The 15988-nt window shown below is 43.0% G+C and overlaps 1 protein-coding gene across 13 annotated transcripts in view; it reads left to right on the top strand.

Annotated features, from left to right (window-relative positions):
* ripor3 (RIPOR family member 3) overlaps positions 1-15988 on the top strand; it is a 318751-nt gene that overhangs the window by 170205 nt on the left and 132558 nt on the right. For 12 of the 13 annotated variants that reach the window (XM_041203685.1, XM_041203684.1, XM_041203694.1 and 9 more), the window contains one exon: positions 6694-6757. The exons of the other annotated variant lie outside the window; for it this stretch is intronic. In XM_041203685.1, the coding sequence (XP_041059619.1) occupies positions 6694-6757 (64 nt within the window). The remainder of the gene's footprint in view (positions 1-6693; positions 6758-15988) is intronic. 13 annotated transcript variants of the gene reach the window in all.

The raw sequence follows: 15988 nt of genomic DNA, 5'->3' as shown, positions 1-15988 counted from the left end.
GGCAAGCATTGTGACATCACCGCGTGCCATCACGATAGTTCGTTGGGCGGACGCGAGATGAAGTGCAACACGTGCGCACCATTAATTATCGGGCTAGTTAAAGCCCATAACTCGGTAGTCAATGCCGATTTTCAGGCGCCCGTGTGATCTTCGGCTTGGTGCACAGGCGCAACGGGCAAGCGGGTAAGCGGCTTTTTAATAAAACTCATCCACGGGTGGGATAAGAGGGCTCAGTGGAGCTGTCAATCTGGTCTGTGAAGTGTTTATTGCAGAAAGTTTTTTAAACTTGCCTGTGTGATCTGCATCAGTTCAGAATGAATTCCAACAGCTTTCTGTATACTTCGAACCTTCAGCTCAACACAATCAGTAATCTTTATTGGGCCTGCAGCTTTCTGGAGGCCTCCCTTTAGCCTGGATATGGGTTCTGACAAGTCCACCAGAGGCAGCTCCTCTGAGGAGGAAGGGAGGGCTAGATTAAGGAGGAGGCTAGGAGTGGACAATCAGCCTCCAGGGGAGCCACCTGTGGGAGTACAGGTGCAGGCACAAGGGGCGTAGGGCCAAGAGGTAGTCCAAGGTGGAAGGGGCCACAGAACAAGCCACTATCCTGCTGTCAGGGTATACAGGCGGAGAAGCAGCTACCTCAATATGACTGAGGTGCAGAGCTGAAGGAAGCTCCGACTGTCAAGGGACACAGTCAACTATATCTATCAAATGATTGGCCCTGAGATCTCTCCTAACTGTGTGGGTGGACACCCCATGCCAGTGGCTCTGAAGGTCACAGTTGCCCTCAAATTCCAAGCCTCTGGCTCCTTCCAGGGCTCAGTGGGTGATCTTTGTGGTGTCTTCCAATCAGCTGTCCACACTTGTGTGAAGCAGGTCACGGACGCTCTGACCTTCAAATACTTCCGCTGGGACCAGGCAAGCCAGGCACAGCAAGCCAGAGGCTTCGCAGCCATTGCTGGCTTCCCCTGAGTCCAGGGTGTAATAGACTGTACACATATGTGGCCATCAAGGCGCCAGCAGGTGAGCCCGGTGCCTTTGTCAACTGGAAAGGCTTCCACTCCATGAACATGCAGATAGAGTGTGATCACAGGATGCAGATTCTGCAAGTCCATGCAAGGTACCCAGGCTGCTCCCATGACGCCTACATCCTCAGACACTTGCAGGTGCCGGGGCTCTTCAGTGCTCCAGCCCGGCTTGATGGATGGCTGCTGGGTGACAAAGGCTATCCCCTCAGAAGGTGGCTCATGCCACCTCTCCGCCATCCAAGGACAGAAGCTGAGCAGCGCTACAATAGGAGCCATGGCTCCACCAGGGCTGTGGTAGAGGGAGCCATCGATCTTCTCAAGATGTGCTTCCGATGCCTGGACCGCTCAGGGGGCGCACTCCAGTACCCCCAGGTGGTGTGTTGGTGATAGTGGTTGCATGCTGCGCTCTACACAATCTTGTGCTGGAAAGGGGGGACGCAGTGGACTATGAAGACGTTGATGCAGTGGATGTGGTTGCACACGATGAGGCCAGCACTAATTCTGAGAATGAGGAAGTACAGGGAAATACTGAGGGGCTAGATGCTGACCCAGGACTACACAAGGGAGGCAGTGACACCTGGGAGACTTTAATCCAACAAACCTTCAGCTAGGTCAACACAAATGGATCAGCAGGACTAGCCTTGCCTGGCGCTTCCATACTCGGCACCTAAGTGCTAAATCTGCTAGGTCATCAACAGGAACTAAGGGCTTTGGACATAAACATGAATGTCCAAACAAAGGCTCATGACATTTATCTTAAACGTACACATGCAGAACAAAGGAGCCACCCTCAGCCTTGGTAACACATCTGATTTTTATTTTAAACATCAGAGATTCTCTAAATTCTGAAACAAAACGTTAAAAAAGCCAAAAAAATTATAAGGACCTAATCTTGGGCCAACACAAAAGCACCAGTGAGAAACTCGTGGTGTGCCTAAGGTGTCTTATGCTTTCGTTTACAGGTGCTACGTCTTGGTGCTACCCCATTGCTTAGAGCACTGGATCCAGGTGCACCGGACCACGTCATGGGAGCTCACCACCTCTGCTCCTCCCAGGCATGTTTGTTCATGTGGGGTCCTCCTCCTCCCATCCTGGGAGACCAACACCTCCTGCCATGCTGCCACTTCCTTGAGGAGGGCAGCAAGGCATTCAACTGAAAAGCAAGGGGCACATTGGCCCCCTACTGGCCTAATCTGCAGCCTGCCCTGCTCCTGTGGCAGACCCTGCAGCCTGCCCTGCACCTCTCTGCCTTTCCCTCCAGCCTGGCCTGCTCAGTCGACCCCCTGTGGCGTGACCATGAATTGGCCATTGTCACCAGCCTACAGGAGGCTGCCAGGCCTTCCTTTAAACAGACTGCTGGGTCACCCTTGGACCCGGTGGTCTGTGCGCGCCAGCTGCCGACTGCATACTCCCGCTATCAACGGGAGTTGGCAAATATGCTAGGTGAGCCAGAAAATTCTGCCCAAAATCTCTGACTTTCGACAATATTGGATCTCTGGTCATCTAATTACTAATTTGTTTCACAAACAGACAGGTAAAGAATCTAAGAAATTCAATAGGCAAAGGATCTAAGAAATTCAATAATAGTACTAATTCTTATGGAATGAGTGTATTTACAATACTATCTGGTAACGGGAGATATCTGAGTGCATCTGCATTTGCAATGTGCAGGTCAGGGCGGTACATAAAAGTATACTCATACAGAGATAATATCGAAGCCCAGCATTATATTCTTGCTGATGCTATTGGTGGAATGGCCTTGTCCTCACTGAATAATCCTACCAATAGTTTATGGTCTGACACAATGGTAAAATGTCGCCCATGTAGGTGCTGGTGAAACTTTGTTACACCGATACTACTGATAATACTTTTTCTAACTGAGAATAGCCCTTTCCAGTTTGGGAAAGGGTTCGTTAGACATAGCAAGTGGGCTTTTCCGATCCATTTTCCATTTTGTGTTACTAAATGTCTCCTACTCCATAAGCAGAAGCTCTTTCGATAGGTTGTAGTGATCAATAAACACAATGAATGAAGCAATTTCTTTGCTGTGGCAAAGGTTTCTTCCTGTGCTGAACCCCATGACCAATGATGGTTTGTTTTTAGCAGCGAGTAATGGTGCCAAAACAGTTGATAGGTTATGTAGGAAGCGGCTATAACAGTTGATCATATTCAGGAGTTCTGTTACATTGGATAGTGATGATGCATCTTTTATAGCCTGAACTTTATCCTCCACAGGATGCAAACCTCTGGCATCCACTCTGTGACCTAAATAAGTCACTTCTGATGCTTGAAATGTGCATTTTTCCCTCTTTAACAGTACAGCGGCTTCCATGAACCTTCTTAGTGCCTCCTCCAGGTTGGCTAAGTGTTCAGACTTGATTAACCCAATAATGAGAACATCATCCAAATAAACAATCACTTGTGGAAGGCCTTGATGAAGACTCTTCATTGTTCTCTGAAAAATATTGCATGCTAACGCGACTCCAAAAGGTAGATGAGTGTTTGATAGAGGCGCTTGTGTGTGTTAATGGCCATGTATTCTCTTGACGTGCTATACAATTATAATTGTTGATAGGCATGGCACATATCTAATTTCGTATATGACTGACCTCCTGCCAGCTTGGCACATAAGTCGTCTATCCTTGGAATGGGGTACTTCTGAAGTACCCCATTCTAAAGTTTTGCTACTTTGTTTACTGTCAACTTGTGGTCTCCACATATACGTATGGTCTGGTCAGGCTTGGCGACTGGAATTATGGGTGCTGCCCACTCAGAATTGGACAGACTGGATTACTCCTACGCTTTCCAATCTGCACAGCTCCGCACCCACCTTTCAGTTTATAAGGCATTGGTCTGGCCTTGAAGAAACATGGTGTTGCCTGGGGATTGATATATATCCCCAACTTTCCTTATTCATCCCGAAAAACCATGTTGTCTTTCTTCATAAGTTTTGGAGTTCCATCTGATTTTAGGTGAAATATCTCAAACCAGTCGAGTTTAATCTTCTGTAGCCAATCTCAACCTAAAAGACTAGGTCCCTCCCCTTTTATGATTATCATAGGTAATTGGGCTGTCTGTTGCTTGTAACAGACTGGGACTATGCAATGCCCTTGACTTGAATAGATTTTCCTGTGTAAGTTCTTAATTTAGCGGTTGTCAGCTCCAAATTTATTGGCTGCCTTCCTTCATTAAGGTATTTGAAAATGTGCTCTCCAACCACTGGAGTTGAGGCACCAATATCCACTTCCATATGCAGTGGCTTCTCATTTATTTGTACTATCACCGGAATAGGCTCAGGTTTCACAGCATTTACGTTATACAGGGAATACACATCAGTATCAGCAGCTTCAGCCTTTACTGTACCTGTCAGCTTGATCATGTTTCTTTGCTGTTTTGCAGGCTGCCTCATCTTTGTTCGGCATTGCCTAACATGTCCCTTCTTATGATAATAATGACACTCTGCTTCTCTGAATTTACAAGTATCTGTTCCATAGGCACCTCCACATCTATAGCAATTTTGTCTTGAAGTCGCTGATGAAGTGTTTCTGTTAGGCAACTTAATGTTTCTTACAGTGAACATTGAATCACGCTTTAGTTCTGCAGGTCTAGTTTTCGCATCATGCTCGGTGGCAAGTTCCCACCTCACATGAAGTACGGTGCCATTACCCATGTGTTACAAAGCCTGCGAGTCTCTCGCAGCGCTTTCCATGGTGAGGGAGATTTCTAGGGCACACTTAAAGTCAATATCAATTTCGGAAAGTAAGCAGCGCTTTATGGCATCGTCCTTGACTCCACATACCAGTTGGTCATGCAGCCTATCGTTTAATGCGTAAACAAAGTTGCAGTTAACTGCTTGAGGTTCACCACATAGGTTGCGATGGACTCTCCTGGGGCACAAACTCTTGAATTGAATTTAAAATGTTGCATTATTACAGATGGCTTTGGCTGGAAGTGTGCTTTCACTAAGTCCACTAACTCACTATACGACTTGGAATTGGGCACACTCGGGGCAGTCAGATTGTGAATCAGGTTGTACATTTTACTTCCACATGCACTTAAGAGGATAGCTTTCTGCTTTTCTTCGGTTATTTCATTTACTACAAAGTAAACTCTGAGGCGCTCAACGTACTGGCTCCAATCTTCAATATTAGCATCATATTGATTCATCCAAACAGCAGCATGACTGGTGAGTAGTTTTTAAAAATTGATTTTACTCACAATAAAAGGGCGAGGTGTGCAGTCGAAGTTGATTTTACCCTCGCCGCCAAATGTGATGACTCAGTGGAGCAGACAGGTTTCATAAATAAACAGTAACACTTTATTATGGGAACATCTAGGAGTGCTTGCACATAGACCCGATCCCTTGTCCGGAAGAATCTCTGCCTCCCGGATTGCCCGCACTAAGAGCTCACCTACAGTGCATCACAAGACCCGTGATTAACAGAAGGGAGGGACAATACATGCAGTTACCACAAACAGTTAGCTTTAATTTGTATGATAATAAACTTTCTTGCTTATAGAAATCAGCAATACCACAACTCACTTGGCTAGGAGAGCTTTTATTTTAAAACACACAGTCCAGCAGAGAATACATTTTACCACTTCAAGTGTGGTCCCCTGGATGAAATATGCATTTCTGCATAACCAATGGCAATTGTTTTGCCGAAACATGGGCCAGAATATTGCGCTCGTCAGGTGGTGCACGCTTGACCCAAATGAGCATAAAATGACATTAGGTGAGCGTCCCGACATCATCGCGCACTTGCGTAATATTTCAGTCTGTGGACGCGCTGCCGACTCCAGTGCATGCTCGCCGACAATTAAGAATCCTATTAAGGTCATTAAAGTAATAATTAAGTTCAATTTTTCACTGCCCGTCCAACCTTACAGTAGGCAGGCAGACGAAAAAGCCAAGCGGCCTTTGGATTTTTTGCGAAGCCTTATCCATGGGCGGGATGAGGTTTTGATCCGCCATTAAACAAAAAATTTGCAACTAATTTTTAACATGTCCCTGCTCATGTCACAGAGTCACATGAGGGGACGTGTTTTTTAACATTTTAAAATTCTTTATTTTTAATTTTCAAAAATCTTCATCTCCCTGAGGCAGCTCTTGCCTCAGGGAGCTTTTCCTGCACACATGCGCGAAGCTCCTCCCTTGCCCTCCTCCCTCCACACCCTAACACAGGCAGCGCTGTGCGCTGCAGCATGCATTTCACGCTGGGTGGGCCTTAATTGGCCCACCAGCGTGAAATCACAGTCACAGCCTGATCGCACCTGCCAAGCACGCCCAACAAGCACCTGGCCCATGATTTTGACATTTGTTTTGTTGAGGAATTCTATTCATTAATAAGTAAAAATAGTGTATTGGCTACAAAAGAATAGTCTTAATGAATGAACCTTTTACTGCAGTATTATTCTTAGAGAATACAGCGCTGAATGGATTTGAAAAATATTGTATGACCATTTCTCACTTCAGAGCTCCTTCTGTGAATCACAGAAAACAAAACAGAAAGTGACTGGCTGACCTATAAAAATTATAATTTTTTTAACTTTGTAGTAAAATTTAATATTTCAAATGCAGAATTGAAAGATTTCAACAGCAATATGCTTGGAATGATTCTTTCATCAGTATCATGAAATCATTCCATTCTTTTTCTTCCTGCAGGATATGTGTGTGATTGAGAGAACATTAGAAATTCTCCTTGGGGAATTCCACATCAGAATGAAAGGTAACTTTTATTTGAATCAAACAAAATATTGCTTGAATAGTAATTAAATCGGTCTTTTTTTTAAGAAAGTAGAATAGAATGTGAACACATTTATAAATAGAATATTTATGGTCAGTGGGTGAACTTTAAGTATTGTGATGGCCATCTTTTTATGTTAGCAGGAGATTAGAGAAAGGCAACATATCGTTATCATCTCTCTTTTGTTGCAAATATCTAGGTCATGATTCAAAGGCTTTAGAACAAGCTTTTAGTATTAGGAATTAAAGTTTAGCTGTAGAAAATTAGGGTATCTGATTGAGAAACATAAAAGCAACCATGAAGTAAATGCAATTCAAACTAGCTTAGTGTTTATTACACTTAAAAGGTTGGATACATTAACTTCAGAAGTTAACAGCTAGAAAAGTAAGATCATTAACAGCAGATGGGTTTACTTAGCTAAAGAACTGGAGACAAGACTTTTGCAGTTTTTTCAGTGAAGGATAAGTTATTTATGTGGTTTCCCAGAATTAAGGAAAGCTTTGGAATTGAAAGGTAGCTAATTTATATTTCTATCTGGGATCAGGTAGTTAATTTACATTTCTATCTAGAATCAGGCCATGTGTGTTGCATTGCCATGGAGATGGGTGAAGCTTAGTGAGATTCTTTATTTTTGAGTTTATCTTTGTAAATTCAGCTAGGGCATAGCCAGCAGGCAAGACTGCTTGATTAATTTTTGAAAAACATCTAAGAGATTTGGTCAGCTTCGGGTCTTATGTACCTGGTAGCTCTTTGGAACTCGAGATAAAGCTAGACCTACAACTGAAGTAGAGTGGACATTAGATCCATTGTCCATGATGCAGCCTGTGATTGTGAGCTGGTATTCAGTATAAGACAAAGTTGGTAAGGGGAAATACAGCTGGAAGATTTGTTTAGCTGGGAGCTAAAGGAAGAAATCTACAGTAATCCTCTCAGTGAAAGGCAGAGAAGCTTATTGTAGTTGGAGTTCTGGAAGTAATCAACTTGGTTGCAGTTTGAAACCATAGCAGTGAACTATTGGAAACCAAGAGTGATTTCTGATGTTTTACACCACTGCACAGGAGTCATAGGGAGGCCTGTGCTTGAACTGTGGAATGCAGACTCGTGACATCGGTAAGGAAATTGGATGGTAACTTAGCCAAAAGTTAATGGAAAGACCCCAATGAAATCTTATAACTAGGTGAATAACTGGAACACTGAAGAGAAATCAGAGTGAATTCCGAAGAACGGTGATATACCTTTTGGGTTGGTCCTAGGATAAGTGAATGAACCTTAAAGGTTTCATCAGATAAGGGAGCTCTTGGAGGGAAATAGAAAGTAGAACTGAGCTTATAGCATGTCTTAAAAAGCTATAGTGTTGAGTTAGCAGTGCTTACTTTGTTTAATTCCTAATGATATAAAATAATGCTTGTTTTTGTTAAAGAACATGAAATCATGTGGGATAGTTCTGTCGGTTAATTGCTAGGTGTTCGGATTTCTTCTTTAAATGTTAACGGTCCCTAACAGGATCGTAACATGTTTTTGTTGTTTTTTTTGGAAAAAGAACATATGACAGCAGTAATGCTGTACAAAAGAAATGGGCAAACATTGAACCATTGACTTGTCCATTTCTTGATTGATGATCTTTATTAATCTTTAGCTACATCTCTATTGTCAGAAATTGGAGATAAGGGAGAATATACTCAGCACGTAGAAAACTATGAATCCCCAGCTAGTAAAGAATTGAGGAAAGTCTCAGAGCAGGTCTGAATACTGTTATACCAATTATGATGAAGTACATAGCCTTCCAGATAGGTGGATGTGGACGCTACTAGTGGAGGGATGGTCTAGGCCAGGGATCAGTTTTGCACAGCAAGGTGATGGGGGATTGGCACTCCTATGAATCTGGGGAAGCTCAGAAATATTTCCTAAAGTGGCCAAGAATCAGATGTTTTAGCACCATGAGACAGTCAGACACAAGTAGTGTCATGTGGCCACCCCTGGTGTGTACCCTCATGATCCAACAAACTCTGACAGGGCCAGTGTTGGTGGGCACAGGCATGTGTGCTGCTGGCATCATGGCCCACACATTTACAGGATCACTATATTATCTGACAAACTTTTTCTCACTATTTCTGAACTTCGTACTTGCACACCCCTCTCAGCAGCAGCCCTTACTTACTATTAACAACCAATGTCCTGAGATATTTTAAACCACCATAGCATCATCTTCATCTGTGATGGGACGGGATTTTGTTCCAGATCAGTGTATTTCTATATGTGGCTGCAAGTAATTCACGCAAAACATTTAAAACAATGGGCTGCACAGAGTCTGGAAGGAATTTCCATCTGATTGAGTCCCACAGCTCTGTTCCCTTTCGAGGGATTTCAGGAGCTCAAGTGCAACCTAATTTCAAAGGACTTTTTTTTTGCTGTTTGACTAAATGTTTGGGCTTTGTGTGCCGCTTGATTGTGTACTTCATTTTGGTTGGTCTGCCCAACTGAACAAACATATTTGATATAAACTTAATTTTTGCTCTTTCAATGAGCTTATAAAACAATATTAGGTCTCTGTTCACAGGTGCTGGATTCCCTCTTGACGAAGAAGCGTTTATAACCCATATCTGATAAGAATTGTGAAAAGGCCAGCAAGTTATATATTGCCAAGGACAGATTTCAGGCTTTCATACATTTTTTCTTAAATACAAAATCTACCTCCAACCAAAAGGTCAAATACATAAATTTAAAGCCTCTTTTTAAAAAGAACACAAGAACATCCTGTTTCACATAAAACAAACAAAATATTTTATGAAATGTGTACGCTGTTCAGTATTTTAGAATATTCTTATAAGTCCTGGCTGATACACTTAGGACCCAATTTTAATTCTGTGTACAAGAATGGGTTTTGAGAAAGTTAAAACCTTGCCCTTCATACAGTCTATCCTTAATCCCAACATACTTGCGCAATTTAATAAACAAATAGGATGGCTTCCCTGAAACCATGTTTCACTCATGGTCTTTATCTACATTTCTTTCTTTTGCTTCCTTTTCTGCCAGTTTTACCCCCCCAACTCAACCTCTCCAAAAGTTAAGGTATAGATTTACAGGCATTTAGTGTTCTCCCATACCTCATCCAAATAGTCATATTTCATACATCACCTTAGACAGTGTTGGAAAACAGTCAATTGTGGGAAGAATCACAGCCTAGTCAATCCCATCTTCACCCTGGATCACAAAGTTATCCAGGACAAACACGTCTTCAGTAAATGTTTGCAGCTTGAGGAACTTCGGTTCAGAGTCGTTGAGCTGGAGGCTGAGCTGCAGACTCTGCGACACATCAGGGAGGGGGAAAGTCACCTGGATGCTTTAGACCAGGAGACAGTCATACCACTTAGGATAGGGTCTTCTGATTTGGTCACTGGCCAGGTGCAGTAGGGTGTGACTATGAGTGAGGCAGGTAAAGGGACCCAGAGGGCAGGAGTGTGAGCCTATGCAATTGCCCAACAGGTTTGAGGGTTTTCTCAGCTTGTTTGGATGAGAGTGGGGGACAAAAGTGCCACCTCAGAACCAAAGCTGACACTAATAAGGTTAACATTGGCATTTAGTAAAATAAATTAATCTGAAAATTTATTTAATCGCCCTTCACAAGAAATAATATGATTTTATGAAGGAACAAGATGCCACAACTGAGTTAACACATCTCAGTTGTAAATTAGGCCAGTAAACTTGGTTTCAGTATCTAAGGGGGCAATTAGGCAGAAATCCTCCTCCTAATTGGTGTCCAGCCTGTCTGTTGGAAAGGCCTATACTCGCTAGCGTTTTGAAGGATAAGAGGAGATCTAATTGAGGTATATAAGATGCTAAAGGGGATAGACAAAGTAAACGTGGAGCGGATGTTTCCCCTTCTGGGGCATTCTAGAATGAGAGGCCATAGTTTTAAGCTAAGAGGTGGTAGATTTAAATCAGATGAGGAGGAATTACTTTTCTCAAAGGGTCGTGAATCTGTGGAATTCACTACCTCGGAGTGCAGTGGATACTGGGACGCTGAATAAATTTAAGGAGGAGATAGACAGATTTTTAATTAGTAATAGGTTGAAAGGTTATGAGGAAGGGGTGGGAAATTGGAGTTGAGACTGAAATGAGATCAGCCATGATCGTAATGAATGGTGGTACAGGCTCGAGGGGCTAAATTGCCTACTCCTTTGTTCTTATGTTCTATGTTCTTATGAGCAAACTGACCATGGCACTGTGTTACAGGAAGCCATCCAAGTGGGGGGAGCAAAAAGGAATTTAATGCTGGTAGATGACCGTATAGTAAGGGGGATTGACACTGTTCCCTGTAGCAAAGAGCGAGAGACCAGACGGCTTTGTAGCCTGCCCAGTGCCAGGGTTTGGGACGTCTGCTCAAGGCTGGAGAGGAACCTGCACTTGGAGGGGGAGGAACCAGTTGTTTTGATCTGTGTAGGTACCGACAACATAGGCAGGATGAGGAAGAAGGCTCTGCATAGTCATTATGATGAGCGAGGCACCAAATTAAGAAGCAAACCCTCAAACGTTCTGGATTGTTACCTAAGCCACGTACAAATTGGCATAGGACAAATAAGATTAGAGAAATGAATGCATGGCTCAAAGACTGGTGTGGGAGAAGTGAGTTCTGGTTTGTGGGGCACTGGCACCAGTATTGGGGAAAGTGGGACCTGTACTATTGGGATGGTCTATACCGGAACTGTGCTGGAGCTAGTGTCATTGTGAGCTGCCCAGCTAGGGAAGTAGAGAGGGTTTTAAACTGAATAGTGGGGGCAAAGGTTTGAATTTCAGAAGGTGATAAACCAAAGAGTAGAGACAAGGCAAGAGAGACAGGTATTAATATGGGAAATGATAAAGAGACTGTGACAGAAAGGGACAAGAGTACACAAATCTAAGAGTAAATCAGCAGATAAGGCTAGACGCTACAACAATAATAGAAGGACAAAACTAAAGACTCTGTGCCTAAATGCACGTAGCATTTGAAACAAAATGATGAACTGAAAGCGCAAATAGACATAAATAAGTACAATCTAATAGCCATTACAGAGACATGGCTACTGGATGACATAGATTGGGACCTGAAAATTAAAGGGTATGTGACATTTAGGAAGGACAGGAAGTTAGGAAAAGTTGGCTCTGTTAATTAATGATGGCATTAGCACATTAGAGAGGGATGACCTAAGTTCATGAAACCAGGATGTAGAGCAGTTCGGGTTGAGATGAAGAATGACAAAGGTAAGAAGTCACTTGTGTGAGTGGTGTACAGGCCCCCTAACTAACTACACAGGACAGTGTATAAAAGAAGAGATAATGGGAGCTTGCCAGAAAGGTACAGCAATAATCATGGGTAATTTTAATTTGCATATAGACTGAAAAAAATCAGATGGGCAAACGTAGAGTAGATGAGGATTTCATATTATTTTCAGGATAGTTTCTTAGAATGGCACATTCTGGAGCCAACCAGCCAGCAGGTTATACTAGGCCTGGTATTGGCCAACGCGATAGGATTAATTAATGACCTCCTAGTGAAGGCACCCCTAGGTAGCAGTGATCACAATATGATTGAATTTTACATTCATTTTAAGGGAGAAACAAGTGCGTCCAAGACTAGTGTTTTAAACTTAAATAAGGGCAATTATGAAGGCATGTAAACAGAGCTAGCTAAAGTGAACTGGCAAATGAGGTTAAGGGATATGCAATAGGAGTTCAGTGGCAGACATTTAAAGGGATATTTCAGAATACACAATATATACATTCCAATAGAAAGAAAAAATCCGAGGGGAGGGCCAACCATCCGTGATTAACTAAAAAAGTTAAAGACAGTGTCAAACTTAAAGAAAAAGCTTATAATTACAGAAAGACGGATGGCAGGTCAGAAGATTGGAAAGACTATAAAGAACAGTAAAGAACAACAAAAAGATTAAGAAGGAGGGAAAAATAGTATAAGAGAAAGCTAGCTAGTAATATAAAGATGGATGGTATGAGTTTCTATAGATATTTAAATAAGAAAAGTGTTATCAAAGTGAACATTGGTCCTATAGAAAGTATGCCCGAGGAATTGATAACGGAAAGTTGGGAGATGGCGGATGAATTAAACAGGTATTTTGCTTCGGCCTTCAATATAGAAGACACAAGTAACATTCCAGAAATAGCTGTAAATCAGGAAATGGAAGGGAGGGAGGAACTCACGAAATCAGGAAATGGAAGGGAGGGAGGGAGGAACTCGCGAAAATTACTATCACCAGGGAAGTGGTATTGAGCAAATTGTTGGGTCTGTGGGCTGACGATCTCCAGGTCCAGATGGACTTCACACTAAGGTCTTGAAAGAAGTGGCTAGTGAGGTAGTTGATGCACTGGTTTTAATTTTCCCAAATTCCCTAGATTCGGGGAAGGTTCCATTAGATTGGAAAATAGCAAATATAACTCCTTTATTCAAAAAGAGAGGGATAGAGAAAGCAGAAAACTACAGGCCAGTTAGCCTAACATCTGTCATAGGGAATGTGTTAAAAGCTATTATTAAAGATGTTATAACAGGGCATTTCGAAAAATTCAGGGCAATCAGGCAGAGTCAACATGATTATGTAAAAGGGAAGTCATGTTTAACCAATTTATTGGAGTTCTTTGAAAAATCACATGTCACAGAATCACACAGAGCAAAAGAGGCCCTTCAGCCCATCGAGTCTGCACCGACATGTGAGAAACACCTGACCTACCTGCCTAATCCCATTTACCAGCACTTGGCCCATAGCCTTGAATATTATGATGTGCCAAGTGCTCATCCAGGTACTTTTTTAAAGGATGTGAAGCAACCCGCCTCCACCACCCTCCCAGGCAACGCTTTCCAGACCGTCACCACCCTCTGGGTAAAAAAAGTTTTTCATCACATCCCCCCAAAACCTGCCCCTCACCTTGAACTTGTGTCTCCCCTGACCCTTCAACTAAGGGGAACAACTGCTCCCTATCCACCCTGTCCATGCCCCTCATAATCTTGTACACCTCATTCAGGTCGCCCCTCAGTCTTCTCTGCTCCAACAAAAACAACCCAAGTCTATCCAATCTCTCTTTATAACTTAAATGTTTCATCCCAGGCAACATCCTGGTGAATCTCCTCTGCACCCCCTCCAGTGCAATCACATCCTTCATATAATGTGGCAACCAGAACTCCACACAGTACTCCAGCTGTGGCCTCAACAAGGTTCTATACAACTCCAACATGACCTCCCTACTTTTGTAATTTATGCCTCGATTGATAAAGGCAAGTGTCCCATATGCCTTTTTGACCACCCCACTAACATGCCCCTCTGCCTTCAGAGATCTTTGGACACGGTCCAAGGTCCCGTTGTTCCTCAGAAGTTCCTACAGTCATGCCATTCATTGACTACTTCCTTGTCAAATTACTCCTTCCAAAGTGTATCACCGCACACTTTTCAGGGTTAAATTCCATCTGCCACTTCTCTGCCCATTTGACCATCCCATCTATATCTTCCTGTAGCCCAAGACACTCAACCTCACTGTTAACCACCTGCCCAATCTTTGTGTCATCTGCAAACTTACAAATCCTACTCTTTCCCCCCACCCCACCTCCCCCCCCACCATAGTCATCTATGTCATTTATATAAATGACGAATAATAGGGGACCCAGCACAGATCCCTGTGGTTCACCACTGGACAAGGACTTCCAGTCGCTAAAGCAACCTTCTGTCATCGCCCTCTGTCTCCTACAACTAAGCTAATTTTGAATCCACCTTATCAAATTACCCTGTATCCCATGTGCATTTGCCTTCTTTATAAGTCTTCCATGTTGGACCTTGTCAAAGGCTTTGTTGAATTCCACATAAACTACATCAGCTGCACTACCCTCATCTACACACCTGGTCACCTCCTCAAAAAATTCAATCAATTTTGTTAAGCATGACCTCCCTCTGACAAAGCCATACTGAGTATCCCTGATCAAACTTTGCCTCTCCACATAGAGATAGATTCTCTCCTTCAGAATTTCTCCAGTAGTTTCCCTACCACTGACGTGAGACTCACTGGTCAGTAGCTCCCTGGCTTATCTCTACAACTCTTCTTAAATAGCTGTTCACCAGTCCTCTGGCACCTTCCCCATGGCCAGAGAGGAATTAAAAATTTGGGTCAGGGCCCATGCGATCTCCTCCCTTGCCTCCCTCAGCAATCTGGGACACAAATCATCCGGACCTGGAGATTTTTCAACTTTTAAGCCTGCCAACACCTCCAATACCTTGTCACTCCCTGTATCAATTTGCTCAAGAACCTTGCAGTCCCTCTCCCTGAGTTCCATACCTTCATCCTCATTCTCTTGGGTGAAGACGGATGTGAAGTACTTGTTCAACACTCTACATGTGCTGTGAATAAAGGGGAACCAGTGGATATACTGTACTTAGATTTCCAGAAGGCATTTGATAAAATGCTACATCAAAGTTATTGCAGAAAACAAAAGCTCATGGTGTAGGTGGCAACATGTTGGTATGGATAGAAGATTGGTTAGCTAACAGGGAGCAGAGAGCTGGCATAAATGGGTCTTTTTCTGGTTGGCAGGATGTGACGAGTGGTGTGCTACAGGGATAGGTGCTGGGGCCCCAAACTTTTACAATTTATATAAATGACTTGGATGAAGGGACCAAAGGAATCATTGCTAAATTTGCTGATGACACAAATATAGGTAGGACAGTAAATTGTGAGGAGGATGTATGGAGACTACAAAGCGACATAAATAGTTTAAGTGAATGGGCAAAGATCTGGCAAATGTAGTATAATGTGGGCAAATGTAAAATTGTTCATTTTGGCAGGAAGAATAAAGTGGAAACTTATTATCTAAACGGTGAGGCAATGCAGAGCTTTGAGATTCAGAGGAATCTGGGTGTCCTAGTGCTTGAATCACAGAAGGTTATTATGCAGGTACAGCAGGTAGTTAGGAAAGCTGATAGAATGCTATCATTTATTGTGAGGGGAATTGATTACAAAAGTTATGTTTCAGTTGGACGGGGCATTGGTGAGACCACATCTGGAGTATTGTGTACAGTACTGGTCCCCTTATTTAAAGATATAAATGCATTAGAAACAGTTCAGAGAAGGTTTACTTGGCTAATACCAGGAATGGGCAGGTTGTATTATGAGGAAAGGCTGGACAGGTTAGGCTTGTATCTACTGGAATTTAGAAGAGTAAGAGGCGACTTAATTGAAATCTTT

The sequence above is a fragment of the Carcharodon carcharias genome, chromosome 14, assembly GCF_017639515.1.
Source record: "Carcharodon carcharias isolate sCarCar2 chromosome 14, sCarCar2.pri, whole genome shotgun sequence".
Taxonomy (NCBI): Eukaryota; Metazoa; Chordata; class Chondrichthyes; order Lamniformes; family Lamnidae; genus Carcharodon; species Carcharodon carcharias.
This window is presented reverse-complemented; position numbering and strand designations above follow the sequence as displayed.